Source organism: Bipolaris sorokiniana, assembly GCF_000338995.1.
Source record: "Bipolaris sorokiniana ND90Pr unplaced genomic scaffold COCSAscaffold_11, whole genome shotgun sequence".
NCBI lineage: Eukaryota > Fungi > Ascomycota > Dothideomycetes > Pleosporales > Pleosporaceae > Bipolaris > Bipolaris sorokiniana.
Window position 1 is genome coordinate 1221724 of NW_006911905.1, and position 22160 is coordinate 1243883.

A 22160-nucleotide genomic window follows, 5' to 3' on the forward strand; every position below is an offset into this window, starting at 1 on the left:
TGGAACTGCCCTTTGGCCCAAGCTATTCTCTTCTCTCTCAACTCCGTGGCGACCAGAACGTTTGTCCGTCGCATAATCTGCCCGATTCTGTTGCTACTTCGACATGTAGAGATCGTGAACGTCGTGCGCATGGCGGTGAGGCACATACAACAAAAGTCCTTTTTCCAGTGCTTGTTACCGTAGCAAAAGTGCCTCGGCGGCAGAGACAGCCATTACATCCGCCCAGACCACGCCCAGTCGCCGAGTCTTGCTGGTGACCAGCGAGGCGCTACTCGGTGCTCAAGAATCGCGATGGCCGATGGAGACGACAAGACCTCGCGTACAGACCCCTGACGAGGCTGTGTCCTCTTTGCTCTAAATCACATGCGCGTCATCGATTTTCAAGCCACACATTGGCCTACCATGATTCGGTCCTGTAAGACGGATCAGAAGGGCCGACGCGAGCTCGTAAGAATTGGACAAGGCAGTCCCGCAAGCTTCGCAAGCTTTACCACCGCTCTGGGATACTCTCGTCTGCATAGATAGCATGTGTAAGAAGGAGGGTTTAGAGGGTGAGAACGTTGAAGTTAGTATTTGTGGCAGCGTTTTGTTGCGCAACTCAATGTGGCTAGTCTTGGCGAAAATCACGTGGATTGTGAATACAGCCAATTGCATACTAACTTCATAAAATCATGTCCATGAGAGATTGATTGTACTATGACTCGAGTCTCTACCGTCAAGGGGATAACACTCGATCGAAACCTAGATCTTGGTGTACTGCGCATTCTGACTACTTAACCTCGCAGTCCCATGCCTATACCGTGTCCACATTCATGGCCAATTGCCATTACCCATATGCATACTTACACCTGATAACACCCCGTCTCCATATCCCCTCGACGCCCCAGGTACCCGGGTACCGATGTACCCACCCACTTACTCCCCACCAGCCTTAGGTTTCGGCTTAACCCTAGTCATGGAATGCAACTTCTCCAAAATCCAATGCAACTTCTCCACAGCCGCATTCGGCGGATTCCCCGGCCGAAGCGGCTGCGTCCAATTCTCAACCTTGCAGCAATTGTCGTGTATTTCATTAGCACCTTTTTCTCCATCGCCCTTCCTCTAAAAATTAAAAACAACAGCCATCTAGATGAAGCACCGAAAAAAAATATTGGTGAACTTACATAAAGTCGGACCTTGATATTATACTCATTTATCAACATGGAATATGAGATCCAGCGCCACGACTGCAAATCATCGAATTGCTGCTTGCACTTGGGGCTGCAAAAGCCGTCGCGCGTCTCGAGTGTGAGATGGTTATTGGCAATGGATGCGGACTGTGTGATGGAGCTCATATCTGTAGGGAGTGCGGTGGCGAAGCTGAAGAGTAGAAGAAAGGAATGGAGAGTGTTGGAGAAATGCATAGTTGACTACTATATTTTTAATAGTTTGCTGTTGACTGAGAAAAACTGTGTTAGTAGAGGTAGAGGTAGCGGAATTGGGGAGGGGGTTTGAATAGTAAGTTGTTTGCTACGGAAGCAAACAGTGAGTCTATGTAGCGAATGAGGAGAAGTCACGATACCAATACCGACGAACAAAATGAATCACCTACGTTTATCCACCTTCACTTCCCCTTTGCCCAATCACCATTTCAGATCCCAGTCGGAGTAACAAAGCACATCCACAATACCTCAAACATTTTCAATATTTACTTTTTAAAAAAACTAGAGTATCCAGACTCTCATCTTATACATGCTTCATTGGTCTACCTCTCCAAACTCCGCCTCGGCGTATTCGTAGCAGGTAATTCACTAATCGCAACACCAATCCCATCCAGCTCAACCGGTCCCGCGAGCCCCTCTCGCTGACCCGGCACAGGCTCTCTCACGCGGAGACTACTCGCATCTTCATCTTCGCGCTCCAACAGGATACTCAGCACGTGTCCGCGCTTCTTCATCACCATACCGTACCCAATATTCGAGACAGTGGTTTCTTGCATGCCACCGGGGTACGAGGGCGACATGGGACTTATGGGGTAAGGATTGTTGGCGTCTGTAGACCAAGCGCCTGTATCCTGGCTTCCGCGTGGGACGGCTTCGTTGTTGGATGGTGGTGATGGCTCGGTGTTTGCGGTTTTTGCGGCTTGCACCTGGCGCTTTAGGCGGCGGATGTACCAGATGAGGATGATGGCGGCGATGATGGGGAGGATCGAGACACTGATGCCTATCCCTGCTTTTGCGCCTGAGGATAGCGTGGATGATTCCGGTAATGCGGGTACTGCTGTTCCTGTCGGTGAGGGTGCCGCGCTGGCTGGTTGTGATGAAGAGCGTGGCGGGTTTCCAGAAGTCCCAGTCGGTGTACTAGCCGGTGCCGTACTCTGAATCGTATTCGTGAGTTGTGATACTGTCTCAGTATTTGTCGATGACTGAGTCGGCACTGCGGCCTCTTGACCATTAGACGGCGTACCCAACGCCGTGCTCGCACTCGTACTCGAGCTTGCGATCGATGACCCTCCATCATCATCCATAACACTCCTGCACCATCTCTGGACTTTCGCATCTGCCTCATCTCGTTGCACACTTCCACACCCTTGCGCAATACACGCCGAAGAAGCCTGCATCAACTTCCCACCCTGACAATGGCACGTAAAGTCCGCTTCACCCGCACACCCATCTTGTACCAGTTCCGTAATTAAGCATCGCAGCGCACACCCTGGTAGTTGTAGCCCAGCAATGGGAGACGCCTGGCGCGGGTACACAGCATGCGGTATCGCTCCGACGAAGTGTTGTGTGAGGGTACTGACGACGAGAACGGAGATGCTGAGACGGTGCAGTGTCGAAAGCGGAGTCATCGGTATCCGCATATTAGTACACGCCGATATACACGTTCTCAGGCCCCGTTCCTCCCGAACCGGTCGATAATGATAAGCCCGAGTCGTACTGGCCTTGATTTGGCGGCAAGAATTTGGAAATAAAGAAAAAAATAATGGGGCGTTTACTCCTGGGCCCTCAGTTCGGCCGTCCGCGAACCTAGCATTCCGCTGCTTGATCTTGTTTCCCCCCTTCTTTTGCCCTTTTACATGGGATCAAGAATCCAGTCTTGACTTCCCCGTCGCTTGCGAAAAATAAAAACAAAAAGTGGTGTGTAGAGAGCAAATGCAGAGGTTGAGACAGCAACAGGCGGAACCCCAACCAAGGTAATGTGGCCTTGCCCGTGCACGACCAACCCTTCCCAGGTTCTCGATCCAAACGCAGTAACAGACCTTTTTGAAAAAGAGGGAGTACAGGGATTTGCCAAAGTCAATTTTATGCACAGGCTTGGCTAATGACGTGAGGAAGGTGACCTTTGAAATACTGAGACGTGCAGTGTTTCTCCTCTGTGGAGTCTGAGTCCCTGGGTCACTTGGTGCCTGGGGTTTGACAAAGATGCCGAGGGGAACCAGACTAAAGGTTGTTCGGATATAGTTTGCTGGTTGTGCACGTTTGATGTTCGTGTCGATTGTACTTGTATGTGTTATATAGCGTGTGTTATAGATGAAGAAGTTGAAGCGTGAGGCCCAAACATGAACTATAGTGAAACCTTCTCTTACGAAAATATAGAAACAGTGTATATCCTTTCCTCTCAACTCCATGTATTCTATTTGAACTGCCGTGATTACATCAAGTTGTCTAAATATCTTACCCTCGAACAAGTTGCATACGGGCATTCATAATTGCGAAAATTACGCGCAGCACTTCTAACAAGAAAGCCATCATGTGATGATTCATGTACAAAGGGTTTCACATCTGATCAGTCAATCTCGCGGCGAAAATGTCTACACTGAGCAAGCGACAGTGCCTGGAGCAAGGTTGACCGCTCCAGCTCCAGATGCAGCAATGTTCTTGGCATCAGAATGCCGAAAATACGGTTCCTCATCTTTATCCAGGATTGGTCCGGGGGTAAGCATGTCCTCCGGTTCTTCGTCATAAGTATCCAGAGAAGCGCGACCACTGATATCTTCCTGAGTCCGGAACTCGTTGACGAGGCTGGCCAAATCCCAATCTAAGCTGGTGTAGCTGTTGATGCTATAGCGGTCTGTATGCGCATCGACCCAATCCGAGCCGCTGCCGACTTCGTCAATGTCTTCCTCTGCGTCTTCCTCCTCGTCCCAGAGATCCTGCTCCACGCCGCTCAGGAACTCCCAAATGGTTGCTAATAGTGCCTCGCGTGGTAGGAAGTAGTTGAGCGTTTCGTTGTCTTGGCCTGTCCAATCTCCCCAGGCTTCGAGGATTTCTAGACGAGGGAATTGAGCTGCAAGCGGATGTGCCCAGGATCGAACGAGGCTCTGCTCTACAAGGTGATCCACTACAGAACCTGTCTGGGAACTGGATGATGATATGTATGTGTCACTCGCGATCGACAGAATGGATTGAGGTCGTGCGAAGGCAAGTTGTTTGAGGTTCTGAAAAAGAGGCGTGTTAGTTGTCGGGGATAAAGCAAGACTTTCCATGTCAAGCAAGCATTTGCTTTCATGAAGGTCGGCGGTCATAGAGGGCATCCTAGGCCCAACCTCCGTGTCCATCGAGTTCTGGGAGAACTCGTCAGTAGGCTGCAGCGGTGAGGCATCTTTGACTATTTGCAGATCTGGCAGGTGGCAAGAGATTCTCAATCGCAAAGTTTCAAGCAGGCGACAGTTCTTCCCTAGGCTTCCGAGTGCGGTGAACTCTAGGTTGATCGCCGTTTGTGGATGGAACTTCAGCTCAAGATTCACAAGCCCCGGTAGGCCTCTGCAGAATGTTTCAAATTGAAGACTGGAGATAGCTGATCCATCGATACCCCCTGGCCCTGCGGTGGATAAACCGATTTCTTCCAATTTTGGACAGCCCGCGGCAAGCTTTGTTAGTGCGACCCCAGAGAGTGCTGGACATGATGTAGCCGAGGGAAAGTCAACCGCAAGCTGACCAATGTTGATTTTTAATGATCGGAGTTGTTGACATTGTGCCAGCGCGGCGATGATACGATTTAAAATATCTGCGTCGTCCTCTTGTTGTACTTGGTCAGGAATGCGTGCAATGTCCAATTGCAACTCTTCGATGGGTTGCAGCTGAGGTAGTAAGGCAAGAGCGATCTCTGGGTAGCACATGATGTGCAAACGCCGTAGAGAGAGGAATGGAGCAGGAAGAGCATATGGGCCTGAAAAGTAAGGTAGTAACTGCAGGCCGGGGTCGAGGTCGATTTGTAGTGCTTCAAGACCAAGTCGTTGACTCAGGGTTTTGAAGATGATGTCCTTTCCTGAGAAACCGGCGTTCATTATGCGAACGTCTAAGATGCTTGGCGCAGAATCCAGTAAATCCAGTAACACCTGATAAAGTAGTGGGTCCTCGAGATCGAGTACATCTGGGCCAATGTGTATGCTGACCAGATTTGGTTTAAACAAAGCTGGTAGGATGGTGCGAGCGATATATTCCGAACCACTGCTCTGTGGACCCATAAATTCCACATGCTGGAGCCCTACGTGAAGCATGGAGCTAATTCCTTTTTCATGTTTACACCAGTCCACTTCCAACTCTAGTGTCTTTAGGTTGGGCCAGTTCAAGTCGTGCAAGTAGTCGAAGTTTGTTTCGTCGTCGGGTGGGCCTAGGACGAACAGGCGTTCTACTTTGTTTGCATACCATTGCCGTCGAGTGGGTGCCATGTCATCCAAAGCCAGGAGGTGGGGATAGCGCCTCCAGAGAATGGACGTGCCCTCGTCCGCCCACAGCTTGTTGACGAGAATCGAGGGCACGAGGGTAGGGCGGAATTCCAGAAATTCGACTGGCTGATCAGATCCCAGTTGTCGGCGATCCTTGTATTTCATGTCGGAGAGGTGACGCAAGATGAGGTGGAGAATGCGTGAATCCGCCAGGGCCTTTGCCATGGCTGCCATGACTGCGAGTGCTGCAGACGGAAGGAGAAGCAACGAATTCAACTGGAAGGGCTCAAGCAAGGAGAAGGGGAAAGGGTGGGATAATATCCACTTGTCGCGACAAAGTGTTGGGCAATCAGTCATGCTGCTCTGGACCTTGTCGCCTACCTGGCGACCGGGCAAAACGAAAGCCCGGTCCGCATCGGATCGCCAGGGGCCGCGAAAGTATCAGAGCCTCTCATTGCAGAGGGTCTCTGGTGCGGGTCCTCATGCAGCCAAGTCATGCGATGGGAACGTGTCGTCTCTGACACTGCTAGGGGATGAGGTTTGTGCTACGGCGTTTCTCAGGCACAGGGTGCAGCGCTGACGGTGTCCGTAGTGAGGCGCTACCAGCTTAGTCAAGCAGCGGGCCGGACCATTTTCGGCACCGTTTTGTGTCGCCCGGACTATATATACATGGACGGCCGCAGACATGACCTACTAACGCCCCTCGACTACCCAAGACCATAGCCAGCAAACCCCCGGGACAGCCATGCATCTTATACTCACTGGCGCGACAGGCCTTGTTGGCGCGTCTGTCCTCCATAACATGCTTGCGCAAGAAAGCATCAGCCGCATATCCATCCTCAGCAGACGGCCAGTCAAGATGGCAGAGGGCCACGCCAAGGCCAAGGTCATCATTCACAACGACTTCAGCAAGTATGATGAGGCGCTTCTGCGTGAGCTGAAAGACGCGCATGGTTGCGTATGGGCACAGGGAGTTTCCCAGAATGCCGTTAGCAAAGAGTAAGTATGGACAACACATAGTACATGGTTGGGCAATGCACAGACACATGCATACTTAGATACATATGTATTCACACCCTTTGCAGGCAGTATCTACAGATAACCCACGATTACCCTCTTGCGGCTGCCCAGGCCTTTTCCTCTCTCCACCCGGACTCGCCATTTACGTTTGTCTATGTGTCGGCTGAGGGTGCCACGCAATCTCCAGGTATCTTTACCACGCTGTACGCGAGGGTCAAGGGACAGACTGAGTCTGCGCTATTTGATTTTGGCAAAAAGAATGCCATGTTCAAGGTATACAATGTGCGGCCATGCGGGGTGGACTGGTCGGGCCACCCCGAGATCCATCCATTCATACCCAGGCAAGACATGTTCAAGAAGGTCGTCCTTCCGGCGCTGAATGTGGTATGGAGCAGTATGATGACGCCAACTAGGGAGATGGGTAAAGTCATGACTGAGCTGGCCATGTCCAGGGGCGAGCCGTTAGAGGGTCCGGATGTTGGAATGGAAGGCCGGCTGTTATCCAACATTGCTCTCCGGCGGATGGGTGGACTGTGATACCTGTTAGAGATAAATAGGACTGAACCGTGTTTTCTTCTTTGTGGGATTTTCAATCCCAGTACGTCCATTTCGTCCATCCTAGCTCGTCCCTTTTCTGGCAGAGTGTATTTCGTCATGCGTGTTTGCTTTGTTGCTTTTGCGAGACGCCACCTGCTGCATGGCAAGTTGCAGAGCTGGCGTCATCCGAGTATTTGCACCATGACAAAAATTTCCATCGCATGTTGCGACAAACAAAGGCGAGAAAACACAGCATGGGAAACATGTAACCATGGCGATGCACATGGGGCTTTTTCCCATATTAGTGCTATGTGGAGCAGAGGCACGGGAATCGTTATCGGGCGCGGAACATGACGGCATCGGGACTGGGGTCGCGTGTCCGACGCACTAGAAACGCGTCGTCCCGTCCTCGTCCCCAGGTCGAATTCCCCAACCTCCATCACGCTAAGCAAGAGAAAAAGGGCTCGACACGTCGGTGTTGGGAAACAAAGAAAAACACATCTGCCACGTGTGCTCGTACCTTGAGTGCTGTGCTTCCATCCCACCATGGACGGCGACGCCATTCCTCCGTCATCACCTCCGCACTTAGGCAGCATCAGCCCCCAGAGCCCGCCCTTCTTCGAGCCCCAGCACAATGCCTTCACATCAAAGTCGAGCTCGCCTCCTCCCCTCTTTTCCAGCGACGACTCGTGCGAATCCGTCGACGTGACAAACTATGAATCCCCGCGCATCCACAAGAACAAACGCAAGGGCGCGTGGTGGGACAATCGCGAGTCTGCCCACAATAGCCCAGAGGTCAAGAAGCCAAAATTCTCCCGCAACCTAGATCGTAACTTTGATTCTGGCGTCTACATGCTGAGCGATGCGACGGACAGCTCGGATGATCTGCTTCCCCAGCACAAGTCGCCATTTCCAGACGAGATGGAATACGCAGACGACCACGCCATCGACATGAATGTCAGCCATACTCAAGCCATGCAAGTGGACACGTCAAGCTGCCCCGCACTTCCTGCGACCCCCGCTATCCGCAAGGTCACCATGAGTACTGCCGAACGTGCTTTCAATCAGCAGCTCGACGAGGGTCTAGACAGGGACCAGGAGACATATGATTTCGAGGGCCAGGGCCTTTACGACAGCGACATCACACGTATTGGCGAGCTCAGATTCGTCATCAAGGACCCGCTCGTCAACGACAGCGAGGCTCCAGTTGAAGGCCAGTTTCGGTCATTTGAGCCTGAGATTCACCTTAACCTTAATAAGAACCGACTTCGACGCCTTGTTCCCTCGCTCTTCAGCATCACATGCCTCAACAGCCTTGCTCTGCGTGAGAACGAGATCGAAGAGCTACCACAAGATATTCGTCGACTGAGAAGGTTGGAGGAGCTGTACGTTTCGCAGAACAAGCTCAAGTATCTGCCTTTCGACGTCGTTAACCTCCTCTGGCCGTACGGCAACCTAGGCCGTCTCACTACCATGGGAAGCGATCTGCTCGAGCCCATGACGTCCAAACGCTTTCACACTCGCGTACCTGGGGAGGAAGTCTACACCCAACATCTCGACAAGGGCTTCTATGACCTCGATAGTCTGCGCCAACATGCACGCAGCCAACTAGTCCACCTTTACGAGTCGCTCCCAACATGCAAAGACCGCGATTCAACAGTCTGGCGCATTCGCTACTTTGAATCCTGGGCCACCTGCTTCAGCAGCGGGACCGACAGCAAACAAGACATAGGCTTCTACCCGCACCACCCTTCCCTCCATGTCCGCGACATAGACTCAGAGGTTCTCCTCGTCTACCTCCCCCGCTACATCGCCCGTACCCTAGTATCCTACTACGACCAAACCGGCTCTCTCCTCCGCGGCTCCCCCTCCCTCCCCGCCTCAGACTACGAACAATACCCCGTCATTGTAGAAACCTCCCAGGGAACCTATGGCGTCCCTTCGTCCCCTTGGTTTGCTCCGCTTGAACGCTCAAAAGTCTCGTCTCTCCTTACAGCTACCTTGACGCGCTCGCTGCAGACTGATACCGCGTCCGACCTCCGCAAGATGATTAGTAACAATGGCGAATACGAGATTCCGCGTGCAGCGGAGAAGATACTTGCGCAGGCGGATAGGATGGCGGCGGGGGGCTACAGTGTCTTTCGCGAGTGCCATGCATGTCGCAAGCAGTATGTTGTGGCGCGTGCGGAGTGGATCGAGTTTTGGAGTAACGGCAATGGATACTTTCACCCGTTTAAAGTCAGCGTTTGCTCGTGGGGCTGTGTGCCAGAACAAATGATACAGCGGCCGGAGAAAGAATTGACGTGGTGAACGCGGGTATGGTAGAATCATTTTTAGCACTGGAGTTTGTGGAGATTTCTGATTGCATATCTGTACATATGGGAGTTTTGGGGATTTGGAACAACGCCCGGGCTATGCCAGGATGCCGTGTACGAATACACCAAAAGTTCTTTTTCTTTTTCTGCATATCTCTACATCGAGTATTGTTTCCCTTGCCATATATACGACCCTCTATTACTGCCAAATCAGCGTAATCTTCTTCCACCATGGGCCCTTGATCGTCCTCGCCGGCCTCTCCTCAGCAAGTACTTGTTCCAAGCCCGTATGCAAATCCACCGTAAGCGGATCATACGCCCAACCATCTTTCCTCGCCCAGATACGGTGGCCGCCATAGAAGAGGAAGAACATGGGGATGCCCACGTACGCGGTAAAGAAGGAGCTAACATTCCATTTCTCGGGCCAGAAGACGTCGAAGCCGTTGATGAGGCACAGGAAGGTGAATGCGACAATGATAGTCCATGCGCCCCACTTGCCGACGGGAGAGCGATACGGCAAATCTGTGATGCCTTGCGCGTCGCATGCCTTGCGGAAGCGCAAGAAGATGATACCACAGCAGATCCACGAGATGAAACCAGAGGTATTTGTCAGGTTGACGAACCATGTGAAGACCACTGCAGACGACGAGCCGACATTAAGATAGGCCAGGGCGCAGAAGAGCGACGACGCAGCTACAGCATAGTACGGTACACCGGACTTTGTGCACGATTTGAAGATGGACGGCGCATTTCCTGACAGCGCGAGACCGTACAGGCTGCGGCTGGACAGGAACAAGAACGAGTTTCCAGACGACCAGGCGCTGATAATGATACCGGCATTGATGATGCTGTCAAGGACGGGTATGCCTGCTCTTTTGATACCAGCCACAAAAGGCGAGGAGCCCGCGCCGGCGCCACCAGAGGTTATGCTCGGGTCATTGGACGGGCAGATGACACCAATGGCGAGGACACCGAAAACGTAGAAGATGACGAGGCGGTAGATGTAGCGGCGAGCGGCGGTGGGCAGATTGCGGCGGGGGGATTGCATCTCGCCGCCAGTAGCGACGAGAAGCTCGGGGGCGAAAGAGAAAGGGAACTTTGATTGGGGTTAGCAAATTTAGACACTGGTGGTGGAATGGAAAGGAATGACATACGGCTGAGAGAACCAAGGTAGACAACAAAGCGACGAAGCGACCCGTATTACCTGGTTCAAGGTAGGTATTCGCTGCGCCAGGATCTTTCCAGTATCGGAAGCCGAGGCGGTCGCGGTGTGGCCCACCGCCCCAGAAGAGGATGAAGGAAAGCAATAGGAGGCCTAGAATCATAATGACCTCTGTTTGTTAGGGCGCAAAGTCAGTTTATTTCTTATCTTCAGTTGAAGATTAACGAGAAGGCAACTTACTCGTGCCAGCAAACCAAAACTCAGTTTCGCCATAAAACTTTACTGGGAAGCAGTTCAAGCCCACAATCACGATGATCATGATTGTGACCCACACTGCGATATTCACGGGTGGACTCCAGTACTCGATGACGAGCGCCGCAGCCGTAATCTCGTATGGCACCAAAATGCCAAGAGAGTAGAAGTAGAGCCATCCAAGGCCAAAGCCCAATGAGCGAGATACATAGCGGGCGCCGAAGAGGTTCATTGAGGATCCAGGAGTAGGCAGGTAGGCAGCGACTTCAATGATTCCGGCAACGGTGCAGAAAATCAAAAAGGACATGAAGCAGAAAGAGGCGAGGATGAAGGCTGGACCTCCCCGAGAAAGAGTGACACCACTGCCGACGAAGAGACCCGTTCCAATTGTCCCGCCAAGCGCAATCATCTGAGCATGTCTGCGACGATTAGCCATCTCCTCACTGACGTGTTCAAGAGATGGGATGAGGACATACCGTGACTTGAGACCTCGCTGAGTAGTCTCATATCGATTATCGAAGATTTCTCCCGTAATGACGGTAGGATCAACCGCTGAAGTCTTTCTCGGTCTTGCTTCTTGTACGTTTCCAACGCCAAACTCGACATCTTGGCTACTAGCCGCAATCTCATCCACCTTTTTTTCCGACATGATTTGCGCTTTCTCCTGTCGGATGCAGTTTCAGTTGGGAGACTCTTGGGAGAGACCTACTACTGCAGACTGGACTTTGGAGAGAAAGAGAGATAGAGAAAGGTATTTAATTATGTATTAGCGGTCTCGCCACCAATGCTACTAACGGGAAGCGTTTACTACTTATAAAGTCGCCCGCGCATTCCTCCGACCGATTCAAGTCCCCGGTAAGGTAGCAACGGTGATAGGACGCCATATACGCTATCCGCACCTTCCGTCCCTCACGAGAAAGTACTGTGTATTAAGCGTGCATTCCAAGAAACTGGGCGTTGCTCCCACTATTCTTGATGCGGAGACACCGAGACTCCAGGAGCCAGGGTGGTGGTGATAGCTGGTGATAAGCGCTGATAAGAGACATCAAGATGTGATAAGCATTGTGAATGTTGAAAAGGGGAGGCTTCATCAGGAAAACAAGGGGCTCATCCGAAGACTTCTTGATTTCCAACATATTTTTTCTGGGATCTTGGGTTGCTTGGTGCATGTATACAATGCATTGGAGACGATAAGAGGGTGCCTTGCCCGCGTGGTGGGGTTTTCGGTTGCTGAGTCGCTACTAATGACGCGGACGCGGGGTAAGGTACCTTGCATCCAACCGCTGCGCAAACAACTGGATACGTGAATGATGCTGCTAGCTTTAAACTGGTACTGAGTTACAGGGAGAAGTTACAGAAAAGACATGTTTTGGGCAAAGCGTTGAGGCAGATGGCGCGTCGTTATCGCAGGTTGTCCGATCACCAAGATGAATCTAGGCCTCGCCGGGCTTAGCATCTATCTCGGCATCTAAACTCCAACTGGACAACGCGGGCTTTGTTGCCTCTTCTAAATACCTCCGTTGGTGATTGCAGTGAACGTTTCATGTACGGTCTGGCTCTTCGACACTGAAGTTACGCGGAAAATAAGTTCTATTACATTGAAATCTGAATTTGTGAAGACAATCTACTCCGACTATACCCTCCATCGCGACTCTACACACCACTAATCGTCCCCTCATGAAATCATAGATGCATGTCAACCCCGAGAAAGACAAGACAGTGCTTCGATATTAACCGCACTACTATTGGCCTTGTCCACGGCGCTTTTCTCCCCCACCTCCGCCCAAAGCCGCCGAAGCAGCAAGTCTATCGTCAAACCGCTCCTCAATCTCAAAGATTTCGTATTCCCCAGGCTCAAAAATCTTCATTCCGCAATCACAATGCAACTTCCCGCGTTTCCCGCCAAGTAGCAGAATGTGCCTTTTGTTTCCGCTCAACCACTCTCTCTTGATGTCCGTACGCCAGCTCAGTCCGCAGCTGTGGCCGAGACAGACGTAGATGTGCTGTGATGCGGGGTTCCGAGGTCGAGGAACGATGCGTGTATCGTTGGCAACGTTGGACAAGATAGTCTGCAAGGTGATGTTGAGGCTTTGGCTCGTGAATGTAGGCGTGATATGAGGGTGCCAGACCAGTGGGCAACCACGGCATTGTAGTAAGCCTAGGGGGTGATTGTTTCGTCCGGCTAGATGCAGTATTGTGTTCAGATGGCCGCAGAGACATCGCCATGTTCCAACGCGGTCCCCGCTACTTCGTTGGGCATCCAACACGGCGGCTTTTGTCGCCTCGAGTTTCGACGGGAGACCAAAAAGTTGGCGGAGTCGGCCGCGGAGAGAGTCGTCTAGATTCATGGTTATTGAAGTGAGGCTTCTGTACCTAGAAAACCGGGGATATTAATACTTTTGGATGAGTATGCCCAAGTCGCAAGGTTGAAGACATTTTTGAGTCGTCTTGGATTTGTGCTTCGTTTTTTTTTCGAGACCACTCCAAAACGTGCTGCTTACAGCACGTCTTACACCACGAATGTATGAACGACTTGTATTCGCGAAGGCATATATTTCCTCAACCAGACATTGTCAAAGACACAGTGTCATCTGAATACAGTTACATAGCCGAATGAAACACTTCAAAAATGTCTTGCAATGGAGGGATAGGCATAGTCAAAGTCATCCTATTACGACTACCCAGCAATATTAATTTAATTGACCAAAGAGGCTTCGATATAGATTTCATTTCAAGAAGATCCAATAAAAAATTAAATTCCTGGCCATGTCAGTTGTTTGCGTCCTTCGTGATGGTGACAGAAAATACCTTGACATCGCTGCAAACCTGGCGCGGGCGGTAGGGATTAAATTTTAGTACATCACCCATTGACAAAAGCTAAGCAGATTCAAAGAGAGGTAGTTCAGTATTGGAATCTCGAAATCCTTGGTATTCGAACTATCTGTGCATTCTCCTGAGATTACATTTCTGACAGTGAAAAGATCAACATTTTGTATTTGCGGTATACTCCCAACATTTATGATTATAAACCATCCCGGAGTTCTGAGAGAAAGACTGAGCTCATCGCGATTTAGAGGGTGTAACGGAACTGAGGATTCTTCATGTCCGTAAGATCATCCTCGTAAGCATTATCGAATCCTTCGAGGGTGCCGGATTTGTCGCGTCGGTGATTATCCCAGATGCAAACGTAGCGGTACACGACTGCAAGAACTGCAGCAGCGACTGCGGTTCCAAGCACTACTTTGAAACCAGGGGCGTAAACTGGAGCGTCTTTTGGCTTAAACAACAACGGGCCTAGAAAGTTACCTAGATCGAGAGTTAATGGCTTACACTATGTGAGATTCGAGGAGTTAAGAACTTACCGAGACAGTAGCCTACAAAAATTCCAGAGCTCGTTATCGATCGCTTGGTATATCCCGCTGTATTAGCCACGGACAAGCCCATAAGCACAGCATAACTACCGCCAAAAGTTGAGAGAATATAACACGCAAACAGGAGCGCTCCCTTTGAGCTTTGCGGCAGTTTCCAAAGCATAACAGATGCAATAATGGTGCCGCATTGACAGCCCACAATGATCCAGGTTCGAATACCTTGGACACGATAGGCCAAGTAGGTCACACTCAGTGTAACCGATCCGATGATGACACCAGCAGGCATGACAAGCAGCAACGAATTCAGTCTGTTGAATCCAAACCCTGAAATAATGATAGGCAGGAAGCTGGAAACAGGTCCGTTGGCAATCATCATGAGGAATGACATGCTGAATGCAAGCCAGAACTTGATATCGTATAGCGATTCCCACAGCTGCTCGAGTTTGAAATGCTTGTTTCGCACGCCGGAATTGTTTTCCCTCATACGAGCTACTGCAATGTATCGCTCGCGTTCGTCGAAGCCCTTTGCTCGAATCGGATCAGGCGGCAAGAAGAAGAGGATGACGAATGCCCACAGCACTGTTATGGCGCCAGCGAAAAGGTACCTAGAAACATATGTCAGTTACAATTTGACGTGCTAAGAGAGGCAATATTCTTACATGTACTGCCAGCTGTTCAAGCTCCCACCCTTGATATGTCCAAGGCCATAGTTAATCAACGGCGAAACAGCCGAAGCGTACGCAGTTGCGCAGTACCACGCGCCCATTCGCAGTGCTTGCTCGCTCTTCTTATACCACCCACCCACAATCAACATAAACATTGGAGAAACGCCCGATTCCAGAAACCCGAGGAAGAAGCGCTGCGCGTAGAAGCCCTGCCAGTTCGTACATGCGGCCGAACACATGAGACAAACACCCCAGACGAACAAAATGCCGGCTGCAACGCGCTCGATAGGCCAACGCTGCGCCATGACAACCGCAGGGTAACTTCCTACGATAAACCCAAGGTAGAAGATGGAGGCTGAGAAGGAATATCGGTCACCGGTCTTGAGTTGCAAGTCCTCGCGCAAGCCAAACAGCGCCTGAGAGATGTCAGTTGGATATTTTCAAATAACAAAGTAGAAAGAATACTTACAGCCTGGGACAACATGGCCTTGTCGTAGTACTGGAGACCGTACGTTATAATCAACAACGTCAGTAACTTCTTATCGATCCTGCGAACAAGCTTCTTCTCTTCCTCTGGCGTCCACGTCTCGTCTCCATTGTACTGCAAGAGCACCCGGAGCGCCTCATCCTGATGTACGGTATCAACGACGGCCGGGTTTTTGAGTTCCTCCAGCGTCTTGGGCGTTGACGCCCCTTGCTCCATAGCAACGACTTGCTTTTCGTCGGCCATGTGTCTGGCTTGCTCAACGCGATTCTGTCGAAACAAGTTGAGAGTGACAACAAAGAGCTCCGAATCGCCAGTCCGGGGAAAGCCCTGGTTTTGAGAATTTGTTAGGGCGGTGAAAAGAGCCCGTTTTTCTTCTGGCTATGGGGTATCATGGTATAGGTAAGTAGCAAGAAGTGGGGTTTGTGGCAAGGGTCGGAGATTGATATTAGCCAGACCATTGTCTGAATGACCTGGTTTATGGATAAGCATGTACTCAACAACAGGACCTGGACAGCGATCATAGCAGTTCTTAGCTGTAGAATTTTACAGTGATAGAGAGCTTTTGACTGACCTTGTACAACGTGCATTGGGCATCTGTGGTGAACCTGCAGGCCGGCCGTTTCAGCCTTTTACCCAAGTAGGAAAGTCTAGTTCCCTATGCGATGCTGACACTATGGGGGTGGCTGCTGTCCGGCCATACAACGTACAAAGACTGTCACGGCCAAGGGCTTGGCGCGTATTTCGTGTGGGGTGGCCAGCACTCTAGACAATGCTGTGAATGCACTGACATGGCACGCTCGCTGGAAGTATCGTCGCCGCTATTTCCTTCCATAACTTCGCTTGGAGAAGATATGGAACTGCGGTGGAGCTTGTAATACGACCGTACTCGGTAATCTGCGGTCTAATCCGTAGCCAATGCTTGTATTGAGGCTCTTCTGCACCCTTGCAGCAAGCATACAACTGATCATGTTGTGTTTTCAGATGTGGACCCGTCCCGTACATAGGCGCCTGGGAAAACCACCGAAGCACGTGCGGTGCCACGAATGCAGACATGTTAATAGTACGGCCGCAATCTTCTCCGTGTTTCCTTGTGAGTACATGCATTCATCGGAATATGCACAGGTCTTAGCAGAGGTGAGAAACTACAAACCTAAATTTCTATACACCCGAAACATTCCGGAATGTTGGTTGGAGCGCGCTGTTAGTAGCGAGTACCGAGGCGGTTTTGATTGAGAAATTGCAGTGAGGCTTACCGCATAGTGTATATGTTAGTATTGAAGCGTTCAGAGAGTTCCCAAGCAACTCCTCTATTAAGATGCCAACGGGTTTGCATACCCCGCCAAGTCGGCGCGTATCTATACCGGAGGTATTGCGGAACGACAAGGACCGAGGCGGGAGCGCTAAAGTTCTACTGGATGGCCTAGCCCATTAAAGATCCCTCTTCTGTCTCGGTGGCCGATTCGTCTTAGACCCAAATACCTGTTCTATAAGCAGAAGTAACGTTGTAAAAGACGCGTGCGTGTAGTGGTGTGCAAAGAGAAAGGAAGAGGCAGCTGTTAGATGGCCAAGAAAGACAGCCAGTTTAGCTTCGGCCGCAAATTGCTTGAGATCACCAACGCTCATTTCCGAAAGAAGAAAACGCTACAAAACGGGCCTATTACGTTCCTGTTACGCTCTGAGAACAAGGTCTGGGGGTAGGCGGAGATAGGCCCGAGAGCCGCAATGACAAAGGGAGAGAACGTGAGATACAAAATCCCTGGAGCTCCACCCTATCAAATTGTTAACGCGCGGGTAGGTCCGCAACTTTAGGGCTTAACATGCAACCATAAGGTTATGAAGATAAACATTTTTTTTACGCGCATCGTCTCTGTTGTATTCTAAGGTAGGATTTGCAAGTCCACAAGACCCCAAAAAGCGCTGGTCGATGATGCGGCAAACTACACGAAGTACAAGCGACTTAGAAGTCCCGGGATCTTAAAACTCCGCCTGGTGGCAAGGTACTTATACTAGACTACAACAAGAGTCACGACATTGCTCGACACGCGTACACACATGGGCAGCCCTTGTTCCCAACACCATCCGAGTACATAGTCTTCGATTTATCTGTCTCCTTGACCGAGCACCCCACGTGGAAAACAGTGTCTTGGGCCGACACGCTATTCTACATTCATATCTGCTCCCTAGTGTACATGCATCCCATGTACTTATGTCAAATATGTCACAATGAGGGGTAGTAAATTGTTACGTAGCAGAACAATATATATGGACTAGTTCACCTCAGGCTCAACCCCAACAACGGGCCAATTACGCTCAAGCTTCCGCGATTGGACCAGTTGCAACGTGAATGTGGGGACGGGTACGTAGTAGTATGCTTATTTGCAAGAGGTAATCATACCACAATAGTTCGGTCGTTGAAACATGACATGCGAAGTCCCCGCATACACCTGTTTTACATTATTTCTTGGTGGCGTCGGGTGCTTGGCTTGTTTGCCCTAACAGCTGCATCGCCGCTGCATTTAGTTAGTTACTTTGTTCGATTGGGACGAGATGGGTATTGTCCCGAGTTTGACTGCCATAAGAATGGGTCAAGGATTGGGCTGGGTATCGTACTTATTACAAAAAGATCATATGATCGCACTCGCTCTCCATTTTCCCGATTTACTTGAAATTTTACGATGTGACTACAACACCATGATTTGTTGAGTAACAACCACGATACAGGGATGACGGGAATGAAAACGGGCTTGAGCTCGGTCATCGTACTGGCATGTCCCTGGCACATTGTAATGTTCGTATTGACCATATCCTGGATCGTATCCAAGACAATGAGGTTGTCACAGCTCCTTTTTTTCTTTGGATTTTTTGGTACACTAGAGGCTCACAATGCAAAAAACATTGCATCACAGCGAGAGAGTGAGAGTCCCAGACGCATGCGTACGGAGTTGGAAAGACAGTGCAAGAATTAATAGGAGGCAAAGAAGAGATAAATCGAAAAGCTGATACGTATGCCATTCACAATTCTGCACCGAGTGCGTTACTATCAGATTGTGGAGAAGTTTCTTGTGCTTCAAACGCTTCGAGTTCGCGCATTGCATACCGTTGGTGACAAGAGATGTGAAAGAGTAAAGAAAAAAGACCATAGATTGATGATGAAATAGATAACTAAGATAACCAGGCTAGCTTCCCGTGTATATCGAAAGCCCTGACTAAATACATGCCTGGCCCGCTGCGAAGATGCGGCACATGTATGGGTCATAAGTGGATCGCATACATACATAGTCCTTGCGATACCAGAAGAACTACTACTGGCACTATAAAGTACCCCACTTCATTCCCGTTCATTCCTTATCATACCCCTGTTTCCCATTATAACACCAATCTTCCGTTACTCTCCCTAGTAATTGAAGACACACTGCCATCCTCTCGCTTTACCTCACGATCTTGGGTGTTGCGCTGATAGGGATATCCGGTCGTCCAGTCGTCCGGATGCGCTCAATTATCAATCTCTCGGTGCGACTCAGCGAGCGACAAAGTGTACCGCATCGTCCTGTCGGGTGCTGCATCTCGTGCAAGTCATTCTGCGAATCGCTCGCATATGCACGTACGGTGGCGCCGAATGTGAAGCTTGGCTGGGGACGGGTTATGCCTGGGAATCTGGACGAATAGCCCAGATCGCTTTCGGAACTCGAATGGGGTTGTAGAGATGGTTGCTGGTGGGTAGCTGGACCAAAGGGTTGGTTTGGGAGAGGGTTCACGTCCTGGAGAGGGATGAACGGGTGTCGCTGTCCAGCGTTCTCTAGAGCCGATTTGCGATTGTGGCGTTTGTAAAGGTGGACGAGTACAAGGAGGATTGCAATAAGGATCACCACGCCGCCCCCAATTCTGGCAAAGTATTTCCCGTTTTGTTGTAGCCTACAGGTTCGTCAGCAGTACTCATACGTTGTGAACATTTCGCCTACCATGGTTCTTGGTTTTCAATAACCTCCACGTGTGTTTGTTGCGGTGGTGGAGCAGACTTCATTGGTGCCTGTACCGTTACCAAAGTTTTGTATCCAGTGATAAGTGTTGACAAGGTGGTCGTCGGCGGGAGACGGGAAGTTGTCGTCTCTGGTATGTTGGATTGGCCACACATTCGATTGTAGTATTCATGAATGAGTTCGTCATCCTCATCACTACATGCTCCATGGCATATAGCACCACTTTTTTGAAGGCTTCCGAGGTACGTTGATTGACAGACACAATCTTGGTAGGTGAAGTGGTTGGATACCGGCGGAACACAATTTGTCTCTGATGCCTGAATTATCTTGCAGCTGCTTGTACACTCGGGAAGGGCATTGTATTCAAACACAGTTGAGCCTGTCACCATATTTCGCAAGCTAGTCGAGTGGTCTATTGCTGGTTGTACGTCGAGACTATTGTGGCTGTAGGTTGTGAGTTGGTGGTTTTTGGGTACTGATTCGAGTTGAAGGACTTTGGGTTGCGCAAGAGAGCGAGAGAATATATTGGAGCAATTATGGTTTGTGGTAGTGGTAGCAAGTGGGGCTCGTCTGCGATGAAAGTGAATTCAGCCTAGCTTCTAAAGTGTCTCTGTTGGTGAATCACCGTTCACGTGAACACAGACGTGAACAAATCGGTTGCTTAACCTTTCACCCTATCAGGGGTAAGCCGTCAGCATGATCTATTCAGTATCACTTCTGCTCGCTCACAAAGCGGACATTGAGTAAAGGTTGTGAATTCTATAAACACCAGTATGAAGAAAGATAATAAACTGCTGCTCTAAATGAACTGACCAAGGACTGATTTCTTGCATACTAATGTATGCTGAACGAGTGACTGTCTCAACTGATCAACGAATGGAAATTCCATCACAAGTGCAAAAACCCCTTGTCCCGTACCACTTTCTCTCCTTTAGAGCCACCCCGCGGCCCTTCTATTGTGCACTGAAGGTCGAGTTCAAAGGACCGAACTTGATGTTACTGTAAGTGACTGTAGCATCTGCGTTATTGGCCTCAAGATCCTTTGGTACACCGCTGGTCGTCGCACATTCTCCTCGAGCAACACCAAGATCCTTTTCTGGGTCCTTGTCGGTGGGGTATGTAGAATCGAGCCACAGCATATTGCTGTTGTGGTCATCCCACACGCTCATGACAAGAACCATACCATTAGCAAGAGCCTTGGCCATGCCTCCCATGCCGCCCTTCTTCTGGAAGTCAGTTGGGTCGCCGAAGACAGACTTCTGCTGGTCGCAAAACTTGGAGTTGATGGCGTTGCCGTCGATTCCTGGAATCTTGGATGAGGGTTGAGGAATAACTTTGCCGCCTTGCACGTAGAAGCGCCTGATCTCCAAGTTGTCACCTGTTCCAACGAATTGTGTGACGACTGTGAACTTTTGAGATGTGTCCACTGTCTTGCCTTTTCCATAAAAGTCTTTGACACCCATGCGGTAGCTGTTAAAGTCGCAACCATCCGCGTCGCACACTCCAGCATAGCGTGTGGCTGAGTACGTACCTCCACATGAATCGCCGTCGCAGCGGGTTTGTTCAATTGTGCTGCAAGAGTGTGGAGTGACTGCTGTGCTGACCGAGTTAGCCTCCCAAATGTCCATCTCTGCACAGCTGGAACCATGACCGCCGACACCGGCATTCTGGTCATTCGACGACGGTTTCCAGCCTTCAACATTGGCCTGAAGTGATGGTCAGCATGTCGGAAACATTCCATGAGCACCCATGTTGTCACTCACCTCGCCATTAATGAACTTAAGATCCCTTGGAGCCTGGGCGTCGCAATAACCAGTTCCGTACTTAGCACCGGCTTTGTTACCTGGATACTTGCTGAGACCACCGTCTGCATCCATAGAGACAAAGTACAGTGCGCCATTGAAACCGCAAGGTAGCTTCGAGACATCTACGTCGAACGTGAACTCTTGATTGCCCGTGAATTTGAACATCTGGTAGGTTTTTTCATCCTTCATCAGGTAGTTACGTGACCCAATGTTTGTGGAATACGAGCCCTTGGTGACGAAGTTAAGCTTCAAGGCATTGCCGCTGGTAGTAATACCGTAGGTGCCTGAATAATCCGCACCATCGATGGCGCAGTTGGCCGCGCACGACTTGTTGTCGGGGCAATATTTCGTGTCCCAAGTGTTGCCAGTATAACAGTTCGTGTAACTCGAGTTCAGTAAGCATAAGTGAGCTGGAACGTCGTGTCTCATACATACCCCTCCTTGGTATGAAGCCAACGCCAGTTGGCATCAACGACTACTTCGCCGTTTTGGGTGGTACAACTTCCTGGGGCAGTGCAAGATTGCCATGACAACTTAGGGTGCACTTCCTCCTTCTGCGTTCCCACCAGCTGACCGCGAGCTGCGTGGAGAAAAGAAGCGGTAACTACCAGAGTCCGGTACATGCTGAAGATGCTGATGTTTGTGTTGAGTGTGATATTCGAGAGATAGACTGAAGGAGATCACTTATATATGTCCAGCACCAAGGCTGTTGCGGTCCGGAATCCCGTTTCATCACCGACTGATGGATGGGAGAGTTTGTCCGGCGTATCCTTGATACAAGCTAAACATTGTATATATTAGACTCCGAGCCATGATACTAAGTTCTGCAGTTCACGTGTAGGCTAAATTCGCTAAATTGTGTTGTGCTTACGCACTACACAATAGCTTGGTGCCCATACGAATTGATAGTAGTGGTCGC

The 22160-nt window shown here is 50.3% G+C and overlaps 10 protein-coding genes across 10 annotated transcripts; 2 read left to right on the forward strand and 8 right to left on the reverse strand.

The window, feature by feature from the left end:
- Nucleotides 1-915: 915 nt before the first annotated feature.
- On the reverse strand, nt 916-1403 carry COCSADRAFT_94974 (uncharacterized protein; the record flags this gene model as incomplete). The annotated part of the gene is made up of 2 exons (XM_007704299.1): nt 916-1047; nt 1164-1403. 2 exons carry the CDS (start codon nt 1401-1403, stop codon nt 916-918), a joined length of 372 nt encoding a protein of 123 aa, XP_007702489.1.
- Nucleotides 1404-1597: 194 nt separating this feature from the next.
- COCSADRAFT_38982 (uncharacterized protein) lies at nt 1598-2797 on the reverse strand. Its single transcript, XM_007703971.1, has one exon. The coding sequence runs from the start codon at nt 2597-2599 to the stop codon at nt 1745-1747; it is 855 nt and encodes a 284-aa protein (XP_007702161.1). The 5' UTR covers nt 2600-2797; the 3' UTR covers nt 1598-1744.
- A 634-nt stretch (nt 2798-3431) lies between these two features.
- Nucleotides 3432-6195, reverse strand: COCSADRAFT_38983 (uncharacterized protein). Its single transcript, XM_007703972.1, has one exon. It carries the CDS (start codon nt 5882-5884, stop codon nt 3794-3796), a length of 2091 nt encoding a protein of 696 aa, XP_007702162.1. The 5' UTR covers nt 5885-6195; the 3' UTR covers nt 3432-3793.
- Nucleotides 6196-6327: 132 nt separating this feature from the next.
- Nucleotides 6328-7484, forward strand: COCSADRAFT_38984 (uncharacterized protein). The gene is made up of 2 exons (XM_007703973.1): nt 6328-6649; nt 6736-7484. Exons 1-2 carry the CDS (start codon nt 6396-6398, stop codon nt 7205-7207), a joined length of 726 nt encoding a protein of 241 aa, XP_007702163.1. The 5' UTR covers nt 6328-6395; the 3' UTR covers nt 7208-7484.
- A 56-nt stretch (nt 7485-7540) lies between these two features.
- COCSADRAFT_229104 (uncharacterized protein) lies at nt 7541-9619 on the forward strand. Its single transcript, XM_007704300.1, has one exon. The coding sequence runs from the start codon at nt 7754-7756 to the stop codon at nt 9515-9517; it is 1764 nt and encodes a 587-aa protein (XP_007702490.1). The 5' UTR covers nt 7541-7753; the 3' UTR covers nt 9518-9619.
- On the reverse strand, nt 9620-11725 carry COCSADRAFT_229110 (uncharacterized protein). Its single transcript, XM_007704301.1, has 4 exons — nt 11413-11725; nt 10925-11355; nt 10677-10855; nt 9620-10618 (listed from the first exon to the last, which is right to left on the reverse strand). The coding sequence occupies exons 1-4, from the start codon at nt 11583-11585 to the stop codon at nt 9722-9724; spliced, it is 1680 nt and encodes a 559-aa protein (XP_007702491.1). The 5' UTR covers nt 11586-11725; the 3' UTR covers nt 9620-9721.
- A 953-nt stretch (nt 11726-12678) lies between these two features.
- On the reverse strand, nt 12679-13285 carry COCSADRAFT_343865 (uncharacterized protein; the record flags this gene model as incomplete). The annotated part of the gene is made up of 1 exon (XM_007704302.1): nt 12679-13285. A coding segment is annotated over one exon (607 nt), but the record flags the coding sequence as incomplete, so codon positions are not given.
- Nucleotides 13286-14006: 721 nt separating this feature from the next.
- COCSADRAFT_95387 (uncharacterized protein) lies at nt 14007-15675 on the reverse strand (the record flags this gene model as incomplete). The annotated part of the gene is made up of 4 exons (XM_007704303.1): nt 14007-14242; nt 14299-14912; nt 14967-15388; nt 15442-15675. The coding sequence occupies 4 exons, from the start codon at nt 15673-15675 to the stop codon at nt 14007-14009; spliced, it is 1506 nt and encodes a 501-aa protein (XP_007702493.1).
- A 3156-nt stretch (nt 15676-18831) lies between these two features.
- On the reverse strand, nt 18832-19825 carry COCSADRAFT_343867 (uncharacterized protein; the record flags this gene model as incomplete). The annotated part of the gene is made up of 2 exons (XM_007704304.1): nt 18832-19371; nt 19419-19825. The coding sequence occupies 2 exons, from the start codon at nt 19823-19825 to the stop codon at nt 18888-18890; spliced, it is 891 nt and encodes a 296-aa protein (XP_007702494.1). The 3' UTR covers nt 18832-18887.
- Nucleotides 19826-20389: 564 nt separating this feature from the next.
- Nucleotides 20390-21917, reverse strand: COCSADRAFT_343871 (glycoside hydrolase family 7 protein; the record flags this gene model as incomplete). The annotated part of the gene is made up of 3 exons (XM_007704305.1): nt 21677-21917; nt 21200-21626; nt 20390-21142 (listed from the first exon to the last, which is right to left on the reverse strand). The coding sequence occupies exons 1-3, from the start codon at nt 21862-21864 to the stop codon at nt 20390-20392; spliced, it is 1368 nt and encodes a 455-aa protein (XP_007702495.1). The 5' UTR covers nt 21865-21917.
- Between the last annotated feature and the right edge of the window lie 243 nt (nt 21918-22160).

Excerpts from the sequence above, each read along its gene's own strand:
- COCSADRAFT_229104 (XM_007704300.1), top strand. The coding sequence starts at position 7,754 with ATGGACGGCGACGCCATTCCTCCGTCATCACCTCCGCACTTAGGCAGC.
- COCSADRAFT_38983 (XM_007703972.1), bottom strand. The coding sequence starts at position 5,884 with ATGGCAGCCATGGCAAAGGCCCTGGCGGATTCACGCATTCTCCACCTC.
- COCSADRAFT_229110 (XM_007704301.1), bottom strand. The coding sequence starts at position 11,585 with ATGTCGGAAAAAAAGGTGGATGAGATTGCGGCTAGTAGCCAAGATGTC. Across the intron at positions 11,356-11,412 it reads CAGCGAGGTCTCAAGTCACG|ACATGCTCAGATGATTGCGC; the intron begins GTATGTCCTCAT and ends TAATCGTCGCAG. Across the intron at positions 10,856-10,924 it reads GTTTTGGTTTGCTGGCACGA|AGGTCATTATGATTCTAGGC; the intron begins GTAAGTTGCCTT and ends CCTAACAAACAG.
- COCSADRAFT_38984 (XM_007703973.1), top strand. The coding sequence starts at position 6,396 with ATGCATCTTATACTCACTGGCGCGACAGGCCTTGTTGGCGCGTCTGTC. Across the intron at positions 6,650-6,735 it reads CAGAATGCCGTTAGCAAAGA|GCAGTATCTACAGATAACCC; the intron begins GTAAGTATGGAC and ends CACCCTTTGCAG.
- COCSADRAFT_38982 (XM_007703971.1), bottom strand. The coding sequence starts at position 2,599 with ATGCAGGCTTCTTCGGCGTGTATTGCGCAAGGGTGTGGAAGTGTGCAA.